Source organism: Aptenodytes patagonicus, chromosome 16 (genome assembly GCF_965638725.1).
Source record: "Aptenodytes patagonicus chromosome 16, bAptPat1.pri.cur, whole genome shotgun sequence".
NCBI lineage: Eukaryota > Metazoa > Chordata > Aves > Sphenisciformes > Spheniscidae > Aptenodytes > Aptenodytes patagonicus.
The window spans coordinates 10,489,826-10,509,667 of record NC_134964.1 but is presented as its reverse complement, the minus strand read 5'-3'; the positions used below and the strand labels follow the sequence as shown (position 1 = coordinate 10,509,667).

Here is a 19,842-nt window from a genome sequence, read left to right as displayed (position 1 = left end):
CAGAATTTGGTTGCCATAACCTCTCCCTACATATACCTTCATCTGTTTATTAGTTAAAGTGGGTGTTTGGTATTGACAGTGAGGATTTTACTCTTGAGTTCACTGACTTTGCTATTGAACACCGTGTGAGTTACTTGCTTCCCTTGCCTACAAGCACTCATGTACTTTTTTCAGTGATCTAACTGTGAGAAAGATCCAAGGCAATCTCCAGTGACTACAGAAAAGCTAGATACGGAAAGGCACGTGTCTGCATTTGCTGAACAAATGTACCAAGGTGGGAGCTGCCTTGACAGCAAAAATTTATTGATCAATTAATAGTGATGCTGAATTAAACGATTCCATAAAAATACTGTAATTAATTTTATATTGATGGAAGGTGCTAGCTGTTCAGGCGCATAAGAACACCAAGTATATCCTCCCACGTAGACCTTTTTGTTGCCATGCTCAGGAAAAGAAAGGTGCTCAATAAAGTCAGCTTCTTAAACTTTGAAGTGTTTTCTTTGTTGTCACCTTCTTTCTCCACTTAATTCAGAAGTAGAAACAGAAAGGTAGTATTTTTTCCTATGATCTTGCAAGTACTGACAGATCATTAGGTTGCGTTCTGCTCAGGTGACTTGTGTGTGGCCATTAGAGTGCATGATTCTAATGTGTTTGATAGTGTGGGGTTTGAAGGTTTAAAAACCTGCCTTCTGGAAATTTGCCTAGGATCAGTGTATTTGCTTTGGTAGTGCTGTTGATGGGCTGGTTTTTGGAGGTCTCAGGCCTTTTACTTCCCCAGTTCAAGGAGTTGAACTGAACAATAGCAAAGAAAGATTCTCACTGTAGTCTGAGCAGGTGCAGGATAAATGAATGACCATTTGGTGGACTTGAAAGACTTTGGAGATGCCATACTGTTTCTCAGCGAGTCAAAGATTCCTCCTGGTGTTGCAACAGGTTGTATTTTATGTGTAATAGCTGCAATGGAAAGAAGGTGCTATTATTGTGAGGATGGAGTGTGTCAACTCGCTCTTTTTTTTTTTTTGTTTGGTTTGTTTTGAGCAGCCAAATACGAAGGAATTTACAAAAGCATGTGATGCTGAGTCTGTAATGTGAGCTTAAGAAAGCACTTCAATACTGAGCTATAATTAGTGTGTTCTTTTATGTGAACTTATCCTTGATTTTAAAAAGTAGATGTGTATTGTACATTGAGTTGTCTGTTTTGTTTTACTTTCTGAAGTGCAAAAACCCCCACTTTCAAGGGAAAAATCATCAAGTTATCACTGTGGAGTTCAGTGTGGTCCAGACAGCCTGGTTGAAGAGGCCAGTGAATGCTTGTCATTTGAATTTACCCAAACTGATTTAAGAAACACATACTGAAACAACAGCAGCTTTGAGTAATATTCTTAAGCTCAGTCTATTGATTTGGTTTTCCTTTTCTTCAACTAAACATATGAGTAAAGTAAAACAAAACAATTAGCTCAGTATAAATTGTGTGTGTTTTTACAAAGAATTGTGCCTCTGGTTGGAAGGAAAACAACCCAGCTGATAGTTGTATAACTAGCTTTTCTGATTTGGCAGCATCTGTAAGTGGTGTGGAACTTGACAGGAGCAAGCCAGCTTTCTGCAGAAGGGATATATTTGGTAGGAACACAAGCAGGCAGAATGCCTGTCGGACTGAAAGGTGATGGAGATCATGGCACCCCACTGGCAGAAACACATCTGGGCCTGTTTAGAAATCCCTGCTGGCTTTTCATGTGAAGTAAAGTCCTTTTCATTCTCCCATCTTTCAGCAAATTGTTTTCCTAGTAAGAATGGACACTGGAGAACAGGAAGCATGTTTGTAATCAACAAAATTCCTATAAATTCTGGGTTATTTTGAGTACCGAAAGTAGGTTTCTATTTATGTTGCTTTATTTCTTGCTGTTTACTTGTTTGTTTGGCCTTGTTTGCATTGTATGTATGTACATATTTAGATGACAGTAAAGCCAGCTATTACCTGAGATTTTTCTTAAGTTTTCTACAAAGTTTGGTGAGTGGGGTCACATGAAAATAGATTTGCTTACAGATTCTTTTTTATTTAGCTACCCTATTGCAAGTATATGCTTAGCGAAGGCATGCATTTATCTAGCATTTATTTTAAGTCTGTTCTTTTTTCAGTTCTTTCAGTGGGGGAAATCTCTCTTCATCCTGTCTGCCTTATATCTGCTAGGAGACAACCATTAGAGACTTTCATGTTAAGAAGGGAAATTGAATTTCAGGGGAAGCTTCTGTTAAACTTCCATTTTTTAAAATCATATATTCAATGTAATTCACTGATAGCCTTGTTATCTTCCCTACTCATACTTAGAAGACAGAAACAAACTAAATATACTTCCTTTTTTGATATAGCAGCTACGTTCAGATATGTACTTATTTTTTTGTCTGACATGACATGAGTGAAAAATAATTTGGAAAATGTTTGTCTAATTACTGAGGTTTTGTTCTCAGTTTTAAACCAAAAAAGATGACCAAACTCTGTTGACTGTAGAAACTAAGTCTGGCAAGACAGTTGCTGAATTCAATATCTTAAATACAACATTTTTGATAGAAAATTTGTGATTACGTAATGTACAACTGGATAAAATATTTTAACATCTTAGTTGTCTAATACTATAGTTGCTTAAACTCCATAAACTTACCAGTACAGTGCATGGTTGGGCGTCTCACTCCTGTCAATGGTCTATGAAGTTGAAAAATTTTCAAATGCTCTTATTTTGTGGTACAATCTTTTTGGTTTTACTCATTAGAATTTAATTTGGTTTTTAAACACCGGTCTAGAATACAACCACATTACTTAAGATCATTTCTGTGTAAATATATTCTGTTTTCCACTCTGTGGTTTTTTAAAAGGTCATTCAGGATAAGAGTTCATAGAGTTTTCCAGCAGTAGAGAACAAAAATGTATTTAAAAAAAAACCAAAACATTTTGAAGTTTTTGTGGTTATAGTGCCCCCTCTTTAGCTGGATTTTACAGAATACTGATGATCTTGGTGATAGCCTAAGACCCAAACCTGTAGACTTGTTAGTTTTGCCAATAGCATCAAAATGACAGTGTTTTGTTAGGGGGAACTAGACCTTTCCTGTCAAGTTGTCTGCTTATGAAAACATAACATTGACCTGTTTGGTGAATAGGATATTTGAATTTGGTTTGAATGCTTTCTACGCTGATTTAACCTTTTTAAATCAAGTAGATTATTTTTCATCTTTGTGAATGTAGGAGTTCTGTTAAACTTATTTCTGTTGTGCAGGATCATTAACAGTGGAATCTCTTACCACAAGAGCGTATGTTGTATATTGTAAGAGGTAATAGTAACATTGTTCTAAGCGTTGAAATTCCTTGCTTTTTGATAGATTTCTTTTGCATTCTCATTTTTTAGGGATTTAACTAGACATCTAAGAAACCTAAGTAATTCTTAAAAGAGAAAACAAAGTTCTGTTAAAATGTATCTCCTGTTGTTTATATGAAAACCAGCTCTTAATTTAAAAAAATCAGCTCTGTATTTGGCGTAAAGAAATATGATTATGGTTCTTATGGGAAATAGGGTAAAAGTTTTTTTGGAACATTTGCTTGATACAGTACCTGAATTCTGGTGCCTTATTGATAAAGTGGATTTGATGGTAAACAACATCATTGTGGTTTTGAAGTAACTGATGTATCGAAGTTGAGAAATCAGAAGGGTTTTTTTCACTCTGTTGGCTTTGAAAATCAGTAACGTCTCTTATGCTTATTACTAAATATATCCTAAATACAAGATACAGAAAAATGCTTTTGACAATGTATTCCTTCCAGCTTTTATAAACTTGCATGTGATAAGGGTCAGTTTTATTATTCCTTTGTTTTATCTTTAACCTTGAATTGTATTAAATAGTTGGATCTACTTCTACAATTTTTTTCATCCTTGCTTTGTTTTTGATAAAACTATAGTGTCACCTTTACATCAAGGTCATTCAACCCTCTAAGCTCTAGATATTAAAGCACTAATATATTTTTGTTGCCATTGATTTGACTGGAAGTTTTAAAGTGAAAGTTGTTGGAAATTCAATTTTTTTTTTTTTTGCTTTAGTAGGAATCTCCTTAGAATGATTTTAATGTGAGGAACCGTTAAAAGAACAGACGTAGAACAGGAATTCAGGGCTCCTTTGAATTATGTTTGTCTGATAAGGTAGGGCCATTTGGAAATAGTCTGAGGAGAAATAGGTTGTGTTAGCTTTAACCAACATATAAGAAAGACTGAACTGACCCTTTAAAAGGGGAGAAATGTGGCACCAAAATGGAAAAGAATATAGGTAGAAACCTTAGGAGACTAAATTTAGGGAAGAAAATGGGTGCTACAGTCGGGCATTTTAATAGACTGTAAAACCATAGTCTAGAAAGGATATAATCTTGAACAGGAAATAATACAATTTTGAAAGTATATAATTTTGAAAGGAATGTCTGCTATCTGTTCAAGGAAGGATAGCAAGGTTACTAACTCTTTACAAGGCAACCTGTCTTTTTGTATGTAAACAAAATAGACCTTTATGCTACAGGTGAAAGAAGTATTAACATCAAATTTAAATCTAGGTAGTGTGTTTTGAAGCCAGTGTCAATGCTGATGCATTTTATGAGTGTGGTGTGGTTTTTTTGGTCGTCCTCCCCCCCCCGAATTTTATCATTTCACAAATACTAGTTTTTGTGCTCATGAAATATGGCACAACGGTAGATCTAGAGGCTGAAGGCTTTTCCTTATCAATGAAGCAAGGTATAGCCAGACTACAAAGAACATTTCCTCATAATGCTAGAACGTCTCAAACGTCATGCCTTTAATCAAGGTTAGTTCCTTGTCCACACATACTGCCAGTACTGCTATTAGAGTTTGTTGTTAATGAGGTGGTGGATTTCTTTAGAAATGTAAAATGTGTGGGTGCCCATAAGATACATGTTGAGATCACAACACGGTTGTCATGTAATAGTTTTGATCACTTCCAATTTGAACAGGGTTGAGTTGAATCCACTAGAAGTGTAAAGTCTCTTAATATTTGTTCCATTTGTATTTCTGACTGCAAGCCAGTAAAATGATGTTAATTTAACAGCATATTCTAATGTGTATCTGAGTACTGTACTGTGACCCTTTTTATGTTCACTAACAGTGTGCTATTTATTCCAGGATGATGTGATGATGCCACAGCGGGTTAGACTGCAGCACGAAGCTGCCATTCAACACCCAAACAGTGTGAGTACTTTTTTCTTGTGTGCATTTGTGTGTTTTTCTTTTACAGAGTGCCGGATACATCTTTAAAAGGATATGAAAATTTCACAGTAGGGCTGGTGGAGGCAAAGCAATAACCAGTGTATTCTTTTCCCTTATTTTGAATCCTTGCTCTGAATAGTAGCTTTGATTGAACTTCTTTTCTTCCGTTTATTTTCTCTGTTCAGTAAACCAAATCTCATTATGACAGTGATACTCTTTTTCAAATAAGTATACAGGTTTTGCTAATGTATGTAATCTAAAGGAGAATGCCTTTTTTTATGTAGCCTTACTAAGTAATGTAAAAAGCTGCAAAGGATTGGCTACAGCTATGGTTTATCTGTTTTTATTATTTAAGAAACTATAAACTGTAAGGAATGTGTCAGTTGTTATCATTAATAAACTGACCTACAGTTAAATTGATGTTTCTCCCTATATCTGCCTGCAAAAGAAAACATTTTTAGAATGCCATTCCTTATTCTTGTAAAATAAGCTCTCAAAAACATTCTCTGAGATAGTTGGTTTATGGTCTATATGGTTTAGATTTTAAATAAATTTCTGTGATTAGGGCCAGTATCCTTTAGAGAGAGTTTGTGTATATGTTCTACTTACCTGAAGATAATACATATAAATAATTTGTTATGGCAATTACTTTATTTGTCAATGTTATTGACATAGATACTCCTTTATAAAATTGAAAACTGAGTTTGTATTTCTATCAGCAATGTTCAGCAAAAATAGGCTTATTGGTTTTACGTCTCTGACATTTTCTCTTGTGAAATTTAATTCAATGTGCAAGAGGTTTCTGGAAAGGAAAGGTCAATTGACTTGATCTGTCAAGAAGGTATTTCCTGCAGGTCTCAGAACAAAATAGACAGTTTTAGGATTATCACTCTCTGGGAATTAATCACCTTTTGAACTTTTCCTCTGAAACACACTTGCTTCAAAGTGGAGATCATTGCAGTTGTTTCAGCTGAGGAATGTCTGCCAAACAACCTGCAGTTTCGTGGTGGGCTGTGTACCTGCTCATCACACCACCTGTATTAGGTCTCTTATGAAATCTGATAATCCTTACAATGTAATTTATCAAATTATAGTTTTAGTAGTACCTGAGTAGCAGTTAACCTAGTTCATATTACGAACATAATAAAATGATACATTGAAAGTTGTTTTTGTTCTGATATGAATCAGTTAATGTAATTCTGTAGTAAAATGTCAAAAAACCAGAGAGGCAAGTTGATCCAGTACGCTTGTTTTATGGAAACTAATGTTAAGAGCTATCGTATTTCTTGCTTATATGACTTCTATGTCTGTATATTAAGACTTCTCTTAAATTAGACTAATTTAAACTAAACAGCCTGTAGTCTACTTAGAAAACACGTCAACTGTTTTGTTTCTATTCTGTTATACTTTAGTGCCTAACAACATTCCGTATGAACTATTAAATGACAATCAAATAAGTAATAATGAGTGCCTGAGTAGACTGAAGGGTATGTCTTCAGGATATATTCCAAGCAACACAAACTTGTTCTTTGCATTCTCTAAACTAATCTAAACTTGTGGTCCTGTTTTAATGTTGTACTACTGGCCTATTTGCAAAGCTTAATTTGAGCGTTGCCCTTTACTAAATAAAACTAGCCAAAGTCAGTCTGATTTAGCATGCGAAATAAGGGCTTCCACCTTTCAGTTATCTGACATATTAGTACGTGAAATCTTCAATTTAGGAAAGTGTAAAAATTCTCAGAAATTAATGGAGAGAAAGACCTGAGATTTTAAACCTTAAGAAAAACAGTAGATGTGTGTGCACTCCACATATGGCATAGACATAGTACATCTGGGTAGAGCCTGCCTCATGCCATCACTTTCTCTCAACTTTCTGCTGAATCAGAGGGTTTCCTTGCAGCTTTTTGGGCAATGACCTTGGCTTTCTTTTTTTTTCTTTTCTTTTCTTTAAACTTCTACTGGTTTTTATTTTCTATTATTTCTTGCCTTGTGTTGTTACCTTTTAGGTGTAAGGATTTTTGTTCTTGAACCCTACAAAGGCAAAAATGAATCTGTGTTTGAATTGAATGGAACATGTTTTTCCATTTTACAGGTATAGAAAATGTTTGTAATGCCTATGTGGAGTATACCTTCTGGGTTAATGTTGTATTTTACAGAACTCTAACTCAAAGGCCTGAAAGGAGAAATGGGAACATCTGTTCCTGATGAGGAAAATAGATCACTTTGGTCCAGAGCTCCCCAGTAGTTCTGACATAACCTGAGTTACTTTGAGAAAAGAAAAGTTGATCTTCTGGCCACAAATCTACTGACCAATGTCAGGGTGGACTGCTGTTTTTAAAAGAATGGTCTCTCTACTGTCGTCAGAATAATCATGCCATTCAATTTTCTGGCCTTGGAAGATGGTTGGGGATGTTTGAATAAAGTTCTGTTCTGTATTTGAAGTTCTGGCCCTAGCTTCAGTCAGTATGATAAGCCAGAGTAGGTGGAGGAAGGAAAAAAAAAAAAAGCAGAAGCTTGAGAAATGCCTGTGAAGCAGTGAGCTTTTTTGGTTTGTTCCTGAAATTCTAATTTGCAGGCTTGGACTTTCCACTGTTTTGCAACTTCTTCTGACCTGGATTTTTGACTTTATGTAGTCTTAGTGTACTTCCAGAAATTTTGTTCCTAATCCTAGCTTTGCTGGTTATTACTGAGAGCCAGAATTCCCAGTGGGCTCTAATATTGGAGGCTTCAGGCTACTGTCATTGCTACTATAGACTTACAGGTAAGAAAAGTCTCCAACGTTCTCCACCAAAAGAAATCTTCTCCCAGATTTTAACTAATCCCTGAGGTTCTTCCTCTTTCATGTTATTCTTAAATGCAGGTTGCCTTACCCTGACTTGAAGCCTGGTTGCTAAACAGTGGAATGAAAGATAGCAGATGCCTTTGGAATGACTCTCCAACCAGTTGTTCTTCAGAGAAACTGGTGTCTCTATTTCTGAAAAAGCAAGAGGCTTGCCCCCAGGTTCAGGTACTGGAATGTGACTGGGGCAACACTGCAGCAGCCCTTAGCTTTATTTCCTGTATCGTAGACTACTTAATCATGATTTAAAGAGCAAGAGCAAATTAATCTCTACTCTCTTAAGCTATTCTTATCTTGAAGACTTTTTAAAAAAAAAAAATCTTGTAGGATGGAACTGTTCTGTCATCAGTAACATTTAGAGTGGAGGATTTTGGATCTCAAAAGACAAATTACCAATATGTTATGATTTTACTAAATGCAGCTCTCTAGAACCACTGTCATCTTGTCCTCTGGTGAATGTTTTACATTATATCCAAGTCCTGTTGACAGGGATTCTATAAATAGTACACTCTTAGAAGATGCAAGTTTTGAAGACTTTGCGTATTTATACTACAAATTCTTAAGCTCTGCTAGCTCAATATGAACACCTACTTTTAGCAGTTTGAAAGCTTAGGGACATTGTACTGTCTATTGATAATATAATAGCTACCAAATAGCTTTTGGGACTGATCGTCCAGTGCACATGTGCGCTTATGTTATGCTGCATATAAGTGTGCCTTCAAATTGCTTATACTCTAATCAGGTAAGGAATGAGTTTGTTACTAGAGAGTGAGCGACTGTTACTGAAATTTCTCGCTTTAGTTTTTGTTTATCCCTAGAAGCAGCATCTATCCCACTTCTCCAGAGTAAGCCAGGTGTTGCTTATTTACCAACCACAAATCATGTATGCTTTCTGGCAGCTAATGAGTGGGAAGATTCAAGATCACATTTCCCTTAATTCTGAAAAAATCGGGCCTTCATATCTTATTTTAGTTACACTTGTGTTCTTCTGGAGGAGATCCAACTTTGTGTACATACTAGTGTTCTATTGAACACGGCTTCTGAGTTTGGAGTAGCCCAGGAAATGTGCAGTTTCAACATTATTTCCCAAACCACACACACAGTCTTTCACACCTATGTCCCACATTTATTCTGTTATTTTATCTGAGCAGAGTAGTACACTTTAAGAAGCCCCAAACCTTTTTGTTTCAAGGACAGATGAGACTGTTAGCAGTATCTGCTCCCAGGTTGTCTTGTTGCAGGGCATTTGCATCATGACCTGCTACGGGCATGCCAAGATGAAATCACTGGATGTGGTTTGAGTAGAGAGCTTGAGTAGTGTTAGAGAGCGTCTCTGGAAAGTGCTTCATTCCTGAGATGCATAGTGTACCTGGCCACACTTTGCCAAGCCACTGTGCCATTGTGGAGGCTTTCAAGAATGGTGCAGCACTTGGAATACTCTTCCAGTTTTTCTTTTTCCTATGGATTCCAGATGTTGGAAGGAGAAAAGAAGTGTGCTAAAACAATATGTGCTACTGTTCACACTCAAAACCTGCTGACCTTCTCATCTGTCTTAGAGCCATACTGAATGATTTTGGACACCATTTTGTCTGCTGGGCATGGTGTCACTTTATTCTTCCTCTCACCATTGTTTAATTTGAGTATACGTGTGCCCCCACAATATGACTGTGCACATGAACAGCATGTGGCTTCCAATTTTTCTCTCTCTCTCTTTCTGCAGAATTGCTTAGAAAATAGCTAAGCTGTTCCTCACCATCTCCTACGTCTTCCCAACAGCTGGATTCAAAATGTGGGCGAAGGAAATAATGTTATTCCCTTTTGTTTTCACTGGCTGAATAAGAGAAGAATCTGTACCAGTGTCAGAATGACCACCTTTCTTTTTGTTGTAAAATTACTAGCCTCTTTCTCAAACATGTAGGATACCTAGGCATGTGAGAGAACATTGAGTATAACCATTTGCATTTCTTCAATGAGAAATTCTCACTGTTTTGCATCTTTAACGCAAATCTTTGGCATGTTCTGTAGCTTGGATTTAGATCAAGAGCTGCAATGCCTAAGGCCATTTTAACCTATTGCATTATCTGAATGTGTTAACCAACTGACTAAATTCTGCATATCTTTGATGGTTAATGTGACTCTGAGGTAGTTGATTGGATTGAGTGAAGTTGAACAATGCATGGCACTGCTAGTCCACAGACCTGTTCGTCTGCCTCTGGGAAAGCTGTAAACAAATATTGCGCAATCAGCAAATGAATTGGAGAAATGAACAAATGAATGATATAGCTGAGCTTGATGCTTTCTTTCAGGCACAACTCTAGGCCAAAGAGTTGTATGTCCCTCCCTCACCCCCACTGAAGCTCACAAACTAAACTTAGAAATGAAATTTTTTTTTTCTTTTTTTTTTTTCCCCCCTTTAGGTCTGGACACTTACATTTCTTGATTTTGAAAGTTATAGACTAATAGATAAATTTTTTTCGTTGTTACTGTACCCTGTGCCATTAAACTTGCCTAGACCTGTTACACATTTCTATCGCATCTTAGAAAGACTGGGTTTTTTTTCCCCTCCCTCATTTTCCTTACCTATTGCTTATTGAGCGCTAGTTTGAACCATTTCACTTTCTCTTTTTGTGACTAAAGTGATCAGATTCCATTGATTCTTGGTTATATCGGTCCTTTTAGCTTCCACCTTACTCATTTAAATCAATATCTGAAATAGCAAGTAGAGATTTTTCTTAATAGCAACAGAAAGAGTATACAATAAAATGAGTAGATCCTCTCTTACAGGTATAACTAAAATGAATAGTTTTCGTTGTACATGAAGTAGATATTAATGTGGAAAAGGCCTTTTAAGATCAGCATTCTGAGTGTTTATATGGCTGTCATGATACTGAGGTCTGATTCTTTTTCAAATTACCTAAAGAACAACGCTGTTTCAACTATTTTTATATTGGCAAGAGGCAGGGGTTTTATATGGGTTAATCCATGAGAGCAGTATTGTGAGAATGGCTTAACAAATATTGAGCTTTGTTTTGTTCTGAGTGCAAAAAGATTAATAGACATTCTTATATCATCTGTCAGTGAGTTCCATATTTTAGATCTAGCGCTTGTCCTTGGAGGGAGGGAGGTAAATTCTAGATAGTCTGGACCAGTTTCCATATACTGTCTTGCATATCAGAGCAGTTCTTTAAGTCAGAGTGCGCACTGATTGTTTTGTATACAAAAAGAGCACTGCATGTAAACAGCATGTTATAAGTGATTTTTTTTGTTGAGTAGTTAAGACATTGTGTACTCAACTAGTGGAAAAAACAGCCAGAGAACTGTTTCCATCTCATCTCAGGTGTGCAACTGCACATGTAGAAACTCTTGTGACAGCATTCCAGTGCAGCATCACTCACTAGAACACTGGCTTGTACAACAGAAACTTTTCAGTGTAGCCTTTTGCTGAGCAGCTGTGCCATAATATATCACATTAATGTGGTTTTTTTGTTCCTGCTTATCATCGCAAGTCTAGAATAAAGGCAGAAGATTATTTTATCTGTCTTGTGCCAGGCCAGGCTGCTTCATGATGACAGGAAGCATGGGATAAAAAAATAAAAATGGGAAGAAAAATAAAGAGGGAGGCCACCTTATACATTGGCAGTCAACAGTAGCAGTTTGGGAATATTGGCAGTCCTCAGTGTGTAATGATTTTACATTCCACATACCAGTGGAGTTTGGTCACCTCTGAAAGATCTTAAAGCCTTTTGTTTGCTGTATCTTCATATTAGTCTAATGTTAGAGTAGTCCTGAAAATAACAGATTACCTTTCAGACTACGTGCTGTGCTTCCTCCGTGTACTTTCTCTCGGGAGTCAAAATTGTTGTTACGCAGTCTGGTAATTACATTGCACTTAGACATGGATTTACTCTATCTAATGAACAAGGTAGCCTTGTTCGTATGGCTAGAGCTACCAAGATTGAGATAATGCATGTCTCCTATACCTATGTCTTGTTCGTAAAATAGTCTTTTGTTACGTAGTACTAATTGGAATTCAGAAGCTCTAGAACTTGTATGGATTTTCATATAATTGTACCTGGTACTTTTTTTTTAAACTGGAAACCATGCTAAAGAACAGTTTATTAGATGTTTTGCTGTTCTAGTGGAGTTACAAGTCTTTAGTAAACTCATTAAGAAGTGACCTGAAGTCTAAATGTGTTCATGAACTATTCAGCATATTTGGATCACAGTATGATGTTACACAGTGAAAAAATATGTGCTATATTAAGAGTATATCTTTGTGGGGGGGTTTAGCAGACAGGAGCTTGCTTCAGCTGAAAACTCTGTAGCTGTTATTAGAGCAGTGCTGAACCCTAGTTAATATTTCCTGCCTTTCAACAGTATTAGCAGGGCTTGTATCTGCTTTCACAGCAGCTTTACAGCTTCTGGTCAGCCTGGAACATGGGCAGACTGAGGTTATATCTGCCTATAAAAGACTTGCTCTCAGGAGCTTTAGATCAGGTCTTGTTTAATCGAAGTAGTGTGATGCAATGGACAAGGACTTCATTTAGGAGCAAGAAGGTACAAATTTGCCTCCAGAGTGGCTTTCCCATTTCTTATCTACTGTTCTAAGGAAGTGGTCAACAACATTGTTCTGTAGTCAGAGCCTCTATTCATGAGGGATTTTATTACCTTTTCTCTACTTAAATTAGAGAGTGTTTTAGTCTGGACTGCAAAAATAGGTAAGTAGTATCTTGTATGTAATTTTGCAGGTGTGAAAAGATAATAAGCATATGTGAAGCTTTGCTAAACTGTCATTAAACATAACTACATAATGTTGAAATATTACCTCTCTGTTCGGTGTGATAGAAAAGTCCCTCCATTTAAATTCTGTCCTTCCTGGGTGCAACAAGTTAATGGTTGTTGGTCATCTTCTCTCATTCTGTCTTCTACTGAAGTCCAGGTTTTACCAATCTCCCTTTTATTGTTTTGTCTTCCAGTTGTTGCATATAGCTTAGCAGATTTTTCTTTGATAAATGCTTTTATTTTGGACATAAACTTGATTAAAATCTTCATCGTGTAGAACTTAAGTAATCTTTGTTTCTCCTTAGTTAATTTGCATCAGCTCTCCTTCTGTCTCCCTTACTCAGCATGTTTGAGATAGATCAGTGTGTGTTGCCCAGGCACGTCCTAGCAAGCAGTGCCTATAGAGTTTAGCTTAATATAATAATATAATAATTCATATAACAGCTGTTAAAGAGAAACGAATTGGATACTGGCATGTCTTGAAGGATAGATGAATAGATCAGATTTGTTTGCTTAACCCTGTTAATAGGAATTTGCTCCACTAAATGGCCTAAGTAGAGCTGAGGAGGCTCTGGTCCATCTTTGGTGTAGACAGAGGGGAAAATGAGATTATATTCCTGAGGTGATTACCTACAATTGTCGATTGTCTAAAATCAGTCTATTTTTGATGCAGGAGAAAAAAGTGTCCAGATAAATGTTTTAATGAACTAATCTAACTATTCTGGTCATTAGAATTTTAATACTTCAGTTCCCGTATATTGCATACCATAAACAAACTACAAGTCTAATGTTTTTCTCCAGCCTATGGAAATTGTAACTCTAAATTAAGGCTATCCAGTATTGAGACTTAGAAAAATATATATATTTATGACTTCAGGAAATTGTCAGTAGAGGTTTTTAAGTTATTTATACTATTTCAATAATCTTTTGCTATGGAGGGTAGAAGACTAGGGCAGTAGTTGTGTGAATGTCTTGTTATGAAGTGGTGACAGTGGAGTATGTTTAAGAGGAGAAAATATGATTCCTTTCCTTTTTCTGCACTGAAGAATATGAAAATTCTTTCTTTGACAATCACAGTAGTATTCTTATGGTGGTTTTCATTAATTGGGCCTTTCCACGTGTATCACCCAGATCTGCTGGAATTCAGCTGTGTCTTTGCTTTTTATTAGGCAGCTTCCTTAAAGATTCTTTTTAATTTGGTATTTCTGAAAAACCGCAGTGCATTTTCAAAGTCACAGTGTCAGTTTAAGTCTGTTCTACATTTAGTCAAATATCCCAAATGAGAAACATCCCAACTTACACCACTTTGTAATTAAATTTGTGTTTAATATGGCCTCCACATGCCAATAACCCCATCAAACGATTGTGATTACTGGAGTTTGATATTCATGAACGTCTGATTGTAATGTAGACTTTCAGCATATTTCATTTTTAAAACTATGTCTGAAGCCTAAAACGTTTGAAAATCAAGATCCCCTCCTCCTCATGTTTAGATATTTTGCTGCGGTGATAACTTATTAATCCAATCATACTTTGTGGAGCTACAGACACAAGAAAAATTTATTTTAAAATAGCAATATGTTGGTGCAATTTCTCTTTTTGACTGTTCTTAAGCTTTATGCAAAGGACTGGATGTGTAAACATCTTGACAGGATCCAAAGAGTTTACTTAATTTCCATCAAATTCAGATTGCATGTGTACTAGCCTTAATATAGAGATTGAGCCCTTAGATCTTGTTTATCCCAAGATGGCAGATTTTGAATGAGGGCTTCGAGGACTGGTGCTTTTTCCTGCGTAAGCTACTTACCAAAATACTGGGACTTACTCATTTACCTTCAAAAAGGACTTCTGAAACTCATTTGATTTGCTGTAGCATCTACAGATTTGCTGTAGTATCTCTTCAGTTACTTGGAAGTTTTTTCCAAAAATGTCATGTTCGTTCTTCATGATTTCATATGCATGACCACATCCTTTTTAAATGTACGTGTGGTGTGATGCTCAGCTGTGCTCGTTCTGATTACACCACCTTGACTTCTTGTTTTTCATATAAATTCACTAAAGAAAATTCAGACTTCCTTGGTTTTTAATTACTCTTTTTTCATATGCTGAAAAGAAACATATAACATCCTATTGTGGACTTTGGACTTGAACCAGTGCCAAGCAGAACGTTTAACAGGTGTTCTTAAAAATGGATTTCTACAAGATAAGAATATCTGCCAAAATGGATATTCATCTGGCCTAAAGGATTCTCTGGGGAGTCAGCACTATCAACATATTTTATAATTTTTAAAACATGCTTTAAATACACTAGGGTGTGTTTTGTATCCTTACACCTAATGCAAATTACCTCACAGGTGTCATGTGTTTTGAAGAACGCTGTTTTCTCTATTGGAAATGAGGGGGATAGAAAATACATTTTACCACCTTCTTCCCCAAGTATATAATTTTGGAAAGATTTTAATCACATAAAAATATTCCCTCCATGTATCTTTCCTTTTTGATTACACTAAATGATGGTCACAAGATCCTTCTTAAAGCCACTAGTATCTTCAATCATTTCATTATTCTGCTGCATTAAAAAATAAAAGGCCATGGGCCTGTAGAAAAACACAATATAATTTAAATAAAATCTTTCAGTATTTTTAACAACATAAATGTTAAGTCTTGTTTTTAGTAAGGTCAAAATCCAAAGTGCTGATTGTTGGAATAAGTATCTAGTTTGTTTAGCTGTTCCTGTGCCATATAAATTTCTTATTGATTAAAGCAGATGTTTTAGTTATTGGGATGACTATGTACTTGTCTGGGAGCTCAAAGTAAAGTGTACTCAGTAGACAGCTATATTTTCCAAATCTCTCTTTTGTCTTTCAGGTAACACAGTTTTTTTGGACTAAGCACCCTGTAATTTTGTCACATTATCAAAAAATGAATTTTCTTGAGTTTTAACGGAACTTTGTGAATTCTTGTAGCTAGTGTTACTTTTAATGAAATACATGGTAGCATAAGGGGAATTTGGTTAAATGGCAGCTAAATCAGGCCTAAACAACAACAACAACAACAACAACAACAATAATAATAATAATAATATTTTATTGCCCTAATGGTTAGCATTTTATAGACAGGCTCTTCTAAAGCATCATCACAATTTGAAGGAAGACCATCCAATAATATCCCATATATATATATATCCCCCAATATATTTTTACAAAATATGGATTTAGCTATATAGAGCTGTAATTACTTGCTCTAAGTAAGAATAGTAAAAAGCAGGACTGGAAACAGAGCTGATAAATTTCTTCAAGATGGTCTTGCTTCCCTGCTCCAGTATTCTGCAATTGAAATAGATTTTAACATACAATTCCAAATATTCTTTAACTTTTCCTTAATTGGGTGAAGGAACAAATTAATAATATAAGTGTAATCACCTGTTCACATTTAGTTAAAATGAGTGAAATGATGCTTATTACCATTGGCTGAAAATTTTATTCAATATTTAGATATTTTAATGGTTAAATCTTAGTTTTACAATCATGCTGTAGTTAACATAATAAAGTTCTAACTATTCTGAGGAAATTACAGATAAAGACTTGTGGAAGATTGTGTTAATCATGTTTCCTCTGAGAAATGGGTGGTCTGACGAGATAATGCTGAGTCACAGCTGTGCAATTAAAAATTATGCTACAAGCAGTATTTCATAAGTACACTCGAAAAGAAATCCTGGTCTGTCCCAATCAATTGTTCTTTTGGTGGTAGATTTCTACTTGACACTTCCAGTAAAACGTACTAGGCATGCTGCTGATCCATACTTGTAACAGCTACTGTTAGAGGTACTGCACCAATACCTAAAGCTTTGCTGATCTTTTAGGCAAATAAATATATATATATATATGTATTTATAAAGGGGGGGGGGGGTGTACCCAGGAAGAAAATGAAAACTTTTATACAAGTTTTCACAACCAAATAATATTTAAAATATTACATGAATGAAAACCAAAGAAATCAATACAGAGGGAAGACAGAGAGAAAAATTTTCACTCTCCTGTCAAGTTTTTTTCTGAATTTCAGGATAAGTTTGCAGTGTCACATCAACTGGGGGGGTGGGGGGTGGAAATTAATACAACAAAAATAATAGAATTAGGATTTGGAGACAGCATAGGTTACATCTACCTTTCCTTTATACATCAAGATGTATAAACGCATGATTAACAAAAACTGTTCTTAAACATTCAGGATAAGGTAAATGTCTCCTATTAGCTTTTTTAGTTTAGGAAATCTCCCTCTGTGGGCACTCATAAACAGGCATATTGGGGGAAAAAGGCGTCGTGCACTAGAGGTAATCCTTCTTGTATTGCTTGTTATTTGAATGGTCTTTCTTCTCGTAGAACATTATTTAGGATCAGATGTCATGATACTTCCAAAGCTTCACTATGTAGTTAATTACATTCTCTTCTAGGAGGTTTACGTCGTTCAGTGATATTTCTAACATGAAACTCAACACTGCACATTTTTTCTCAGTGTGTAGAAAGTTTTGTACTTTATATAATCTTTGAAAGTTGCATTTCATTTAATACCATAGTTTGAGGAAAGCAATTTATTTTGTACAGGAAAGCTGTGGATTTTTCCTTGCTAAAAAGACATATTTTTCCAATACTTGCTTTAATATAATTATTGGTTGGTTAAGTAAAAAACCTTCATAAAACAAAGTTCCTTAAAAGAAGACATATTATATGAAAAAATCCTATGTACATATATAGTAGGCACTAGGTGCCTACTACCTTATAGAGAGTTTATGCTTTTGCCTGTCTTTGTTCATTTCCCCTTTTTATAAAACTAGGATGGATAAAATCGGAGACTAATTAATTGTCATCCTCATTTCCTCTTAGTACAACAGGAGGGTTCTGACCCATAGGCTGTCTCCTGAATAAGAAAGATTCTTTGTGCTAGAGGAAGTTGTAGTTATTAAAAAAAAAAAAAGCGCTACATCTGCAGAAAGTGTGTTGTTTTTAATTACTGTCAACTCATTTAATCTTTGCTTCCTCTCACCCGCTTCCTTTTCCATTCATATGTGCAAAGTAAAACATAAAAGCCTATAATGATGAAAATAAGGTACATCTCTACCTGACTATTGCATTTAAAAACAAACACTAGTGAAAAGTTGGAACAAGTTATGGCACGTAAGCGGATGGCTGATGTTGCTGCTGGGTATAGAATGCTGATTTTTGTACATATCAGATACGTGACTGAAATACTCCTGTATTTCAGTGGAACAATTTTGTAACTTGCAGAACAGTGACTATATGTGCTCAAAAGTACAATTTTGTAATGTATGTAATAATCCTGCCTAGTTCCTCTGAATGTGATCATAACTCTGAACTTTGTGTTGATCAGCAAGTCGTTGAATGATCTCATTGTATTTCATACATCATGGCTAACCCAGTGTACTGTGACCAATTTAAGAGTCTCTGTTTCATGGAGAACCCCATTATTCTAGTTTTATATTGTTATTTGTACTGTTTTAATTGTATCGTAGTTACATTGTAGTAGTTTTATAGTGCTCTAACTCCTGAAAATGTTTTAAATGTAGTGGCATAAAGTACATATCCATGACTTTGATTCTGATAATCTTACTTAGATACGAATCATTAACTCCACTCCTAATCATGTGGAGTGATAGAGTTATTAGAGAAGAGAGATTCAGGTGCCTAAACATAGACATATGATGCTATTTTGACACCTTAGGCTGTCTGAGACCATCTAGACAGGACTGGCAGATACTAGAGGCCTGGTCCTTCTGTGAAGTGGTAGCTGGAGGCCAGGCAGGACCGTAGGTCCATAAGCTAGGTGCTTATATTTGGCCACTCCTTCCCACAAAGCTCATTCTAAGCCATTTATATTTTTAAAAGTTACTTGTATGGCTTTTCAGCATATGTATTTGTTGGTAGTTAAGATAAAACCAGACCACTATTTTATGCTCTTAATATTCTTACCTATCACTGTCTCTTGCTGCCATAAATTATAAATTATTTTGTATTTCTTTCCAGAGAGGCCAATGCTGATTGCAATTAAGTAAATAGCTAAATAAGCGATAAGTTACATTTAATACATAAAACAAGTAATTGTCTGTCTAGAAAGTGAATTACCGCATCTGATGTTGTAGCAGAAAGGATTGTCATTATTTTCTCTCCTGATTGGTGTTTTGCTCTTCCATGAACTGCCATAGTCCTTTGCTATGAGCCAGAAAAAAAATTTGTTTATGGTTCATGTTACTGCTTCCTATACAAGTAATATTAATACTGCATTACAGCAAGTTTCCAGTTGGAATATGAAGCGTATTGCATTTTTTGTATATATTACGTAGTTTAATCTAGGTACAAGTATATGCCAGTATACAGTTAGCATTTGTAATAATAAAAATAAATTTGCCTAATTAGATCAAAAAGTTGAAACTTGGATGAACTCCGTTTTTGCATAGAAATGGATACTCAAAATATTGAATATTTCTAATATGGAGAGTTTTTTGTACTTTCTGGAAGTCTGAATGGGTGTAAAATAGGCCAGAAAGATTTTTATCAAAGTATTTTAAAACTTATGAAAGAAGCCACAGTGAAAAACCTTTCACTTCAATTTAAAAGCTGTAAGGAAATACTCAGTGAAGTGAATATAAAAGCTCTGTGAGACATGGAGGAAATGGGAAACAGTGTGCAGTTGCTTCTGATGCCACACCTTACGCAGGGGAACTAGAGGAAGTCATTTGTACTCTAAATAATCCTGATTTTGATTGGATGAAAGAAGCTGGTTAAATGAGCTGTGCTTTACAGAAGCTGTATCAAAGGCTCAGGCTGAGTTACTCTATGTTGGTGATGTTTATCTTGCAACCATGTAAGTCAAGAATCCCAGTCACAAGTCAGAGTCCCACTGGGAGAGGAATGGTACAGCTAAAGAGCAGAAAGTTGTGGAATTTTTTTGGCTGAGGAT

The 19,842-nt window shown here is 35.6% G+C and overlaps 1 protein-coding gene across 2 annotated transcripts in view; it reads left to right on the top strand.

Annotated features, from left to right (window-relative positions):
• QTGAL (queuosine-tRNA galactosyltransferase) overlaps nucleotides 1–19,842 on the top strand; it is a 134,784-nt gene that overhangs the window by 14,984 nt on the left and 99,958 nt on the right. For both annotated transcript variants that reach the window (XR_012996616.1, XM_076353802.1), the window contains exon 5: nucleotides 5,166–5,231. Coding sequence is in view for 1 of the 2 variants with exons in the window: in XM_076353802.1 (XP_076209917.1) it covers nucleotides 5,166–5,231 (66 nt within the window). In the remaining variant the exon portion in view is untranslated. The remainder of the gene's footprint in view (nucleotides 1–5,165; nucleotides 5,232–19,842) is intronic.